The following is a 9,562-nucleotide window of genomic DNA, read 5'->3' as shown; positions in this document are numbered from 1 at the left end:
GGGTGAAAGTCGGTGACAAAATGGCGGCCGGCGCAAAGAGGGCGGGGCTTGAGGCACCCTTCCCGCCCACTTCCGCCCAGCCCTCGCGCATGCGCGCTGCCTGCCGGGAGATGTAGTTCCCGGCGACGCGGACGAGGCCTATCCGGAAGCGCCTGCGGGGCACGCTGGGAGCAGCGGGGCCGCCCTGTTGCGAATGGCCCCATGGCGGGCGGCGGGGCTGCCCGAGGGGTCGCGCACTGCCCCTGCGGCCGCAGGATCTCGGTGACAGACGAGCGTGACTGTTGCGTTCTCTGCCTGGGAGCGGGCCACGACCCGCAGGGCTGCGGGGCCTGTGCTGCCATGGCCCTCTACGGCACCCGCCTTTGCTGGGAGCGCCTCTGCGCCCTGATGCAGGCCTAGCCCGGCGGTGGCACTGACCTGCGCCCTGAGCGGGTGAGTTGCTGGGCAGCCAAGGGGCAATCCACCAAGCACCGGCATGAGCTTGCCTTCCCAGCCAGCAAGCAGGGCTCTGTCCTAGCACTGCAGCCAGCAGGCCCGCTGTGCCTTCCAGCAGAGCCCAGGAGAGCGGCTCTGCGGAAAGACACACTGTTGTCACCTCCAAAAACTGAGTCACCTCCCCAAAGCAAAACTTTTGCAGTACCTGACAACACACACTTCCTGCAGAAGAAGCACTGTCACGTAAGAACGACACTGAACTCAAAAGGTTCAAGCCTGTGAACACTGAAGGCATCACCTTCAAGTGGTTTTGTGTCCTGGCCTCCAGTGCATCCCCTGCGCTCAGTGTCAGGACCAGAACTGCAGGCTGGGGGATCTCTGTAGCTGGCTATGCTCTCAGACCTGGCCAGATCCATCCTCCTAATTGCTGAGGCTGTCTCAAGACCCAGAGAGCCACCTCCAGAACTTGCCACAGATCCTTTGGTGAGCTCCAGTGCAGCCAGAATGCTTTTGGAGCCTGGGATGTCCTCTGGATCTCAAGAGCTGGCTGTCTCGCTGGATGAAGCAGTTACCTCAAGTTGAATGGAGGTGGTGACCCGAGTGGTGGGAGGCTCATTTTCAGTTTGATCGCCTCTTGCTTTTTGTGAGTCCAGTGTCAATCTGTTAGTTTTCTTGCAATTGAAATGTTTCTCTCTCTTCTCAAGAAGGAAATCTCAGTAAGAATTTCGGTAATGTCTGCTACTGCTGTATTGTAAGTGGCTGAAAATATTCCTTCTCTCTCCAAGGACTTGTCTAGCTGGAAAACTGATTGACATCACTTTCCAAACTAACTATTCTGCTGCAGTTCACCCATATTCTCTGCTATGAAAGGACTTTGCATTTATTCTTAACTAAAATCAATTTTATTTCAAACTAGAGAGTCTTGATGTGGGAATTTATTCTCAAGTCACTGTCATGATTGATTTCTCCTTTGTAGGCAAGGCATGGTGTTGCTTAATTCTTGTTAAAACAGGTTGGCTAAACCACTGCAGGGGAAACACAGCTCAGCCCTTTGCGCCTGGTGGGCTCCTGTTTTATAAAGGGAAATTTTATGATATGAAGTTACAGCTCCAGGTACTTGTTTACACCAGAACTCACATTATCAGTGGAGGGGGAGAGTAAATCACCAAGAGGTCTAAAAATAACTCGAAACCTTCCGCAGACAGGAAGGTTCTGTTGTTTGCAGAAAGGGAAGTGTCTGATGCAATGATCCTGTCCTAAAGTAGCAGTAGAGGAATAGCACCTCGTCTTTCGGGTAGCTCTCGGTGTTGCTTGTCCTGAAGGACACGATGGGACTCAGAGTTCAGTGTCGCATGTGGCTCCTCCCAAGACGGTGCTGCTGGACGTCCCTGCTTCGAGCAGACAACAAAGGAGCTGTGACCAGCGTCGAGTGTCAGTAATTAAGTGAACGTGCCAGCTTGAAACAAAGGGGCTTAATTCAATCCTGTTCCACCCTGACGGTGCGGAGGGGTCAGCAATGTGTGAGATCAGGTGGCAGAGGCTGCATGGGCTTGACCTGCACAGCAAATGTTCATTCCTCAGCTGTGCAGGATGCTGCAGCTCCTCTGCACGGGGGCTTGAGGATCTCACGGAAAGAACGGACTCATCCCAGCCATGGATGGAACCTGCAGGTGCCCGTGAGGATGTTCACAGGTTGTGACTGCAGACCCCCTGACAGGTGCCAGCAGATGGCCACATCCTGCCACAGAGCCCCACTGGCTTTTACTGGGCCTGGAGGTGAACCTCTCCTTCCCCACCATCAGTAATGTTTCTGAAGCAGCGACATCTTGTGTTTCTGGGCCATTTTGTGGCAAATCACACATCTAGAGGCAATGCAGTGCTTGATCAAATCCTTTCTTTGAGGTTCTCCTGAAAGCTCTCCTGATAATAAAGCTGCCATAGTGAAGCTACGCCCAGAACTGGAGCTCCTGTCTCCTGGCGATGCTGGGAAAAAAATGAGGCTTATCTGGAATGTGGGTTTTTTTCCGAACAAGCCTCTTCCCTGGGGATGAAATGGAGGGTTGGTGGGAGAGAGGTGTGGAAGGGGTGGCAGAGGTGAAACATCTCAAGAAGTGTCACACACCCACAGGAGAAGCAGCAGGGAGCCGTGGACTCAGGCTTGGCTGCTCCCGAGCCTTTTCTAGCATCCTTGAAACCCTCAAGTAGCCCGAACTCAGAAGGAGCCCAGCAAGGATGCAGTGAAGCTTGCAGGCTTGCATGGGGCTGGCAGCCAAAGTGCTACAAGGTGATGCCTCCTCCAAAAACCCAGTGAGAGCACAAAGGACATTTCAAGCCACATGCAGCCTCCCCTGCACATGCCGCCCAGGATTAATCACCACACCTGGCTCTAACGAGAGTGGGGCAGGGGTGTTGTGATGGGATGAAAGACCAGCAAAGGGGAGTGCACCAGCAGCAGCGTGGGGGAACCCCCTTTGCAGCAGGTTGGAAAAGCAGCTCTGCAGGAGAAATGGGAGCTGGAGGGTTGTGGTGGGGCAGGAGGAGCATCTTGGTGCCATACTCCCCTGCCATATAATCCCAGATGTCTACACCTCAGATCTGGGGCATGTTTTGATTGTGGGCATCATTGCACTGCCATCACCTGCCATTCCCCTGTCCACTGGTGCAATGAATATGCCAGTTCTTTACCTCTCTCCCCTGCAGCAGCCTCCGCTTCATAGAATCATAGAATCTTCATGGTTGGAAGGGACCTTTGAGATCATCGAGTCCAACCACCAAAAAAAAACCCAAACAAAACCACAAAAAACTGAACACCACACTCACACACAGATAGACACAAACCAACAATCCCAGGCACTAGAGCATGCCTTGAAGTGCCACATCTACACATTTCTTAAATACCTCCAGGGATGGTGACTCCACCACCTCCCTGGGCAGGCTGTTCCAGTGCCTGACCACTCTCTCAGTAAAGTCATTTTTCCTAATATCTACTCTAAACCTCCCCTGCCCCAACTTCAGACCATTTCCTCTGCTCCTGTTATTATTCCCTTGGGAGAAGAGGCCAGCCCCCACCTCTCTACAACCTCCTTTCAGGGAGTTGTAGAGGGCCATGAGGTCCCCCCTCAGCCTCCTCTTCTCCAGACTAAACATGCCCAGTTCTCTCAGCCTCTCCTTGTATGACTTGTTCTCTAGACCCCTCACCAGCTTGGTGGCTCTCCTCTGGACACGCTCCAGCACTTCAATGTCCTTCCTGTAGTGAGGGGCCCAGAACTGAACACAGCACTTGAGGTGAGGCCTCACCAGTGCCCAGTCCAGAGGCACCATCACTGCCCTACTCCTGCTGGCCACGCTGGTCCTGACACAGGCCAGGATGCCGTTGGCCTTCTTGGCCACCTGGGCACACTGCTGGCTCATGTTAAGCCAGCTGTCCATCAACACTCCTAGGTCTTTTTCTGCTGGGCAGCTTTCCAGCCACTCTTCCCCGAGCCTGTAGCACTGCCTGGGGTTGTTGAGACCGAAATGCAGGACCCGGCACTTGGCCTTATTAAACCCCATCCCATTGGCCTTGGCCCAGTGATCCAACCTGTCCAGGTCCCTCTGTAGAGCCTTCTGACACTCAAGCAGATCAACACTCCTACACCAGTTTGGTGTCATCTGGAAAATTACTGGGGATGCACTCAATCCCCTTATCCAGGTCATCAATAAAAATATTAAACAAGACTGGCCCCAAAACTGAGCCCTGAGGGACACCACTGGTGACCAGTCTCCAACTGGATTCCATCCCATTAATCACAACTCTCTGGGCATGGCCATCCAGCCAGTTTTTTACCCAGTGAAGAGTATACTTGTCTATGCCATGAATCGCCAGCTTCTCCAGGAGAATGCTGTGTGAGACAGTGTCAAAGGCCTTACCAAAGTCCGGATAGGTAACATTCACAGCCTTCCCCTCATCGAGAAAGCGGGTCACATGGTCATAGAAAGAGATCAAGTTGGTTAAGCAGGACCTCACTTTCATAAACCCATGCTGGGTGGCCCTGATCCCTTGCCTGCCCTGCACTTGCTGTGAGAGCTCTCCCAAGATGATCCTCTCCATGATCTTTCCTAGTTCTGAGGTCAGGCTGACAGGCCTATCATTTCCCAGGTCCTCCTTCCGGCCCTTCTTGTAGATGGGTATCACATTGGCCATCCTCCAGTCATCTGGTACCGCTCCTGTTGACCAGGACTGTTGCTAGATAATGAAGAGAGGCTTGGTGAGCTCTCCCGCCAGCGATCTGAGTACACTTGGGTGAATCCCATCTGGCCCCATAGACATATGCATGTCCAGGTGCATAAGCAAATCATTAACTACTTCCTCCAACTACTTCATTCCCCCGATTACTAACCAGTCCCTTGGAGCCGTTCCAACACCTACTGGCTGCTCTCGGTGGTACCAGAAGATTTGTTTGCTAAAAACCTAATCTGTAAGTGTCATTAGATCACCCTCAAAGGAGCAGGGTGTCAGTGGAGGCACTGGGAAGGCTGTTGGGTGTTGTGCCTAGCCAGTGCTGAGCAGGGGTATCTGCTGCCCGTGGGGCTGAGCTGTGCCCAGCAGCCATGCATGTGGCACTCTGGGGAACTTTTAAGAGACCCAAACTTAACACAGGGAGAACGTAGCACAAGTCACCAGCACCAGTAATACCATCACCACTGTGCTGCTCCCAGTGCCCCAAGTCCTTGTGCTCATGCTAGCTGTAAGTGACACAAAGGGATTCGTGTTACCTGGAAATCCGAGATGAGGCTTCAGAAACATCCCACAAGGCGAGGCTGTGCTGGAGCTCGCTGGCACTGCGGGTCCAGCGCCTGCCTCCATCGCTCCATCACAAATGGGCTTCCATCCGGCGCATGGATGCTGTCCCTCATCACATGCAGCCAATGGCTTCTGGAAAGGGCCTGGGTCTCCAGGACACACACACTCTGACTTCCAGCCAAGAATCCCACAGAGCTCAAATGTTTTAAGGAGCGAGGAGCTCCCTGAACAACCTGCTGGCCAGTTTCTCCCCTTTCTAGCTCCAACCCAGGGCTGCTCTTGGCTCCCCTTGCCCCAGCCTCTGCCACCACTTTCTGCCTGCTGCCCAGCACACGTGGCGCACGGCTCACAACCCACAAAGGAAAAACCCTGAGTGACAAACCCTGGCCCTGGGGGGCGGAAGAAGGCTGAGAGCGGAACCAGAAGCCTGCGCAGCCCAGACTGCCAGCTCGCCACCCTGCCGGCACGCCCCTGGCCCCTGGGACCCCACACCAAGGCCCGATGGAGGATTTAGGTAAGCTGGACCCCTCCGGAGTCAGTCCCGCACCCAGGCCTGCTGCGGGGTCCAGCCTTCGGTGGCTTGGGGGGAGCCTTGTCCTTCCTCTCTCCAGGTGAGGTGGGGATGCTGCAGAGAGGGCAGCAATGGAGCTGCTACACTCCTTGCCGTGCCTCCCCCATCTCAGGGGACGGACAGGGCCCAGGTGGCCGAGTGAGCGTGAAGCCAAAAACAGTGAGCGCATGAAGGCAGGAAACAGGCTGTGGCAGCCATGCAATCCGGGCTGCACGCAATGGGGCCGAGCAGCCCCAGGGTGCAGCGCGACACTCAAGGGTGCTGGGAGTCGTCCCTGCCCCAGAGAGGGGAGATGGGGCCAGGGAAACAGCCACGCTGTGGGGGGCATCCCCCCTCTTTTCTGACGTGAGGGCAGCGAGATGCTGAGGGATGGCCAAGGAGGTGAGTAAAAGCGTAAAGAGAAAGAGCTTTGCCCTCTCTGGCGGAAAAGCCGTTCTGGGTGCACAGGAAGCACCAAGGTTTAGCTCTCCTGGGCCAGGGCTTCTGCCGGGATGAATTTAAGGGCTAGGGGATGGTTCCTCATAAAGCAGAGATGGTGTGCAGGGGAACGGGGCACCCATTGCCGGCATCCCCCACACTGTGAGAAGGCTGCGCAGCATGGTGGGTGCATCCTGCCCTGGGGATGAGGGTTCAGGCAAGTGCTCAGGGCCACCACCCTTCAGGGGCCCTGGCACCTGGCTGGCAGAAGCTGCTATGAGGCTGCTTTTGCTCCTGAGATTTCAGGAGTGGCACAGGACAGCTTTGGGGGTGCACAGGCAGGGAGGGCAGCCAGAGGCTGGGGTGCCCGACCCAGGTCTCTCCGTGCAGATGCTTTGCTGGCAGAACTGGAGCAGAGCTCTTGCTCAACCTCCAAGGACCCCGTGCTGCAGACGCCAAACTCCTGCAAGTTGGATTCAGCCACAGCTGTGCCACCAGCACCCCGTGGCCATGAGCCACTTGCTTCAGCGGCCATGAAGGTAACACAGGAAGGCTAGTGGCTGAGACCCTGCTCAGCTTGTGACAGAGGCCGTGGTGCTGGGGAGCATCCTGCAGGCTTAACCACAAGGGTTTGTCCTTCCAGGTGCAACTGCCACCTCCGGCTCAGCCTCCGGGAAAGGATTTGAAGACAGTGTACAGGTAAAACATGGCCATAGGAGGGCAAAGCCCTCTGGGATTACCTTTTCCATTGTTTGGACGTGTCCTCCAGGGTCACCTCGGCTCCTGTACGTCCTCCCCCCAAAAAAACAGGTCCTCCTAAGAGCTGGAGCCGGGGGGTTGTATCCTGCATCCCTGTGGCACTGCTGGGGTGAGGGCAGGGCTTCCAGCCACATGTGGCCACTCCCCCCACCAGCACATCCCCAGGGAGGCCTTCTGCCACCCCTGCTGTGGTCTGTAGGGAAAGGGCAGTGTCTTACTGGGAGGGGTTCTCAGTCTTGGGCACCTTCTGGCTTGGAGGTGGAAGCCGCAGCATCCATCACACTCTGCTGTGCCCAGCAGCCCCACACCGCTCCCGCGGCCACTGTCCCCCTCGCCCCCACCCACGGCAGCCGCCCAGCAGCTGGATGAGCTCCTGGCTGACCTGGGCCACATGCAGAGCAAGGTGAGCCTTGTACCTGGGGAAAGGAGGTTGGGGGCCCAGCCCCTACCTGGCCCCCACCACCTTCCTTCCTGGCAGCTGGGGGCCAGGGAGCCGGCAGAGCCCTCGCTGGACAACATGCTGGGCAGCCTCACCCGGGACCTGGAGGAGCTGGGCATCACGGCCACCCCCACCGGTGTCTGCGCTGCCTGCCGCAAGCCCATCGCTGGCAAGGTGAGCTCCCACACTGCCGTCCCAGCACCCCTCTCCCCTCGGCTCACAGCAGCCCCCGGAGCTGCCCTCTGCCTCCCTGCAGGTGCTCACTGTCCTGGGCAAGACCTGGCACCCCGAGCACTTTGCCTGCGCCCGCTGTGGGCAGGAGCTGGGCGGACGGCCCTTCTTCGAGCGGGGTGGGCGGGCATACTGTGAGGAGGACTACCACCAGGCCTTCTCCCCCCGCTGCGCCTACTGTGCTGGCCCCATCCGTGAAGTAAGTACATGTCCCCCGCCCCGGCCTTCCCTGCCACCCTCTGCGGCCATCGGCCACCTCACCTCTTCCTGCAGAAAGTCCTCACGGCCCTGGACCAGACCTGGCACCCTGAGCACTTCTTCTGTGCCCACTGTGGGAAGGTGTTTGGAGATGATGGTATGTCCCAGGGGACTAGTGCGGGGGTGGGTCCTGCCCCCACCCCAGGTATCCCCCCCCCAGCCCAGCCGTTGCACCCATTGCTCTGACATCCCCTCCATGGTCTTCCCCTTGCCTTACCTCCTACCCTGCTCCCCGTCATGGCTGTCCCCCCCCCTCCCGCCATGAGCCATCCCCCAGGGGGATGCCCACCCTGATGCCCCCACGCAGGTTTCCACGAGCGGAGTGGGAAGCCATACTGTCGCCAGGACTTCCTGGCCATGTTTGCCCCAAAGTGCCAAGGCTGTGAGCGCCCCGTGACAGACGATTACCTGTCGGCGCTGCAGGGCGTCTGGCACCCCGAGTGCTTCGTGTGCGCGGTGAGTGGGCGGCGGGCTGGGGGGGGATGTGGGGACACAAGGGTGAGTGTGTCCCCGACGCTGTGCCAGCCTTCCCCATCTCCTCCCTCCAGGAGTGCCTGAGCAGCTTCAGCAGCGGCTCCTTCTTTGAGCTGGAGGGTCGGCCCTACTGCGAGCTGCACTTCCACCAGCGGCAGGGCAGCATCTGCCATGGCTGCGGCCACCCCGTCACCGGCCGCTGCATCACGGCCGCAGGGCGCAAGTACCACCCTGAGCACTTCATCTGTGCCTACTGCCTGGGCCAGCTGCAAAAAGGCACCGTCCGTGAGCATGGTGAGAAGATGTACTGCCAGGCCTGCCATGACAAGCTCTTCCTCTGACCCCTGGCACATGGCCACCCTTCATGCTTGCCTGGATGTCCCCTCTATCATCCCCACCCATCAACATACCCAGTACCTTCCCTGCCAGGCCAGGCACCCCTAGGATTGTCCCTGCTGAGACAAACATCCCTTGTTTGTCTCACCCTCCCACCCATCAATGTCCCTGGCATTGGTCCTGCTGTGCCAAATGGCCCCAGCATTGTCTCTGCCAACCCAGACATCGTTCCCTGCCCACCTCCACACAAGACATTCCTGGCATTGTCCCCTCCACCTGAAGCAATAAAACACCAGGCTTTGCCTTTGCGCTGCTCACTGGGGGCTTCATGCAGGAGCCCCCATATGCAGGTGCATCCATAAGTGCCCCCCACAGCACACGGGTGGGTGCCCTGAGCCCCCATCTCCCAGGGTGCTGCAAGCCAGGGTGACTCTGCCCCAGCTGCCTTTCCCCAGCAACCCTGAGGTCACAGCCCTGGCCTCCCTGAGGGAGCAGCTCAAGCTCCAGCCACACAGGAGCCACCCCAACCCTGCGTCACCACAGACCCAGGTCCTGCTACCAAAGGGCAAAACCTGCTGCTCCACACCCTGGTGAAATCTCTCCAACAGCAACACAGCTTCAATAAAAAGCTGGCTTGAAGCAGAAGCCAGAAAACTGCTTCCAAACAGGAATTTCTGTATTTATTTTCACACGCACATGGGTGAAAGTGAAGAGCGTTAACACAGTGTTTCAGCCCGGACTCAGTATTCCCCAGGGAGGGATGAGCATAGTCGCAGGCTAGCCATGCTCTGGGGGGACAGCCCTTGCTCCAGGCTTTTTAAGGATGCACTCAGCACTAGAGAAATGATGGTATTTCTCC

At 57.4% G+C, this 9,562-nt stretch overlaps 1 protein-coding gene across 1 annotated transcript; it reads left to right on the top strand.

The window, feature by feature from the left end:
* The first annotated feature begins 5,643 nt into the window (after positions 1-5,643).
* On the top strand, positions 5,644-9,316 carry LPXN (leupaxin). Its single transcript, XM_014940652.1, has 9 exons — positions 5,644-5,732; positions 6,597-6,745; positions 6,850-6,905; positions 7,266-7,368; positions 7,444-7,578; positions 7,661-7,834; positions 7,909-7,990; positions 8,201-8,349; positions 8,442-9,316. The coding sequence occupies exons 1-9, from the start codon at positions 5,720-5,722 to the stop codon at positions 8,706-8,708; spliced, it is 1,128 nt and encodes a 375-aa protein (XP_014796138.1). The 5' UTR covers positions 5,644-5,719; the 3' UTR covers positions 8,709-9,316.
* The last annotated feature ends 246 nt before the right edge of the window (positions 9,317-9,562 follow it).

The sequence above is a fragment of the Calidris pugnax genome, unplaced genomic scaffold (genome assembly GCF_001431845.1).
Source record: "Calidris pugnax isolate Ruff unplaced genomic scaffold, ASM143184v1 scaffold98, whole genome shotgun sequence".
In the NCBI taxonomy this organism is placed as follows: Eukaryota; Metazoa; Chordata; class Aves; order Charadriiformes; family Scolopacidae; genus Calidris; species Calidris pugnax.
The sequence above is the reverse complement of the archived record's forward strand: the minus strand, read 5'-3'. Positions and strand labels throughout refer to the sequence as shown.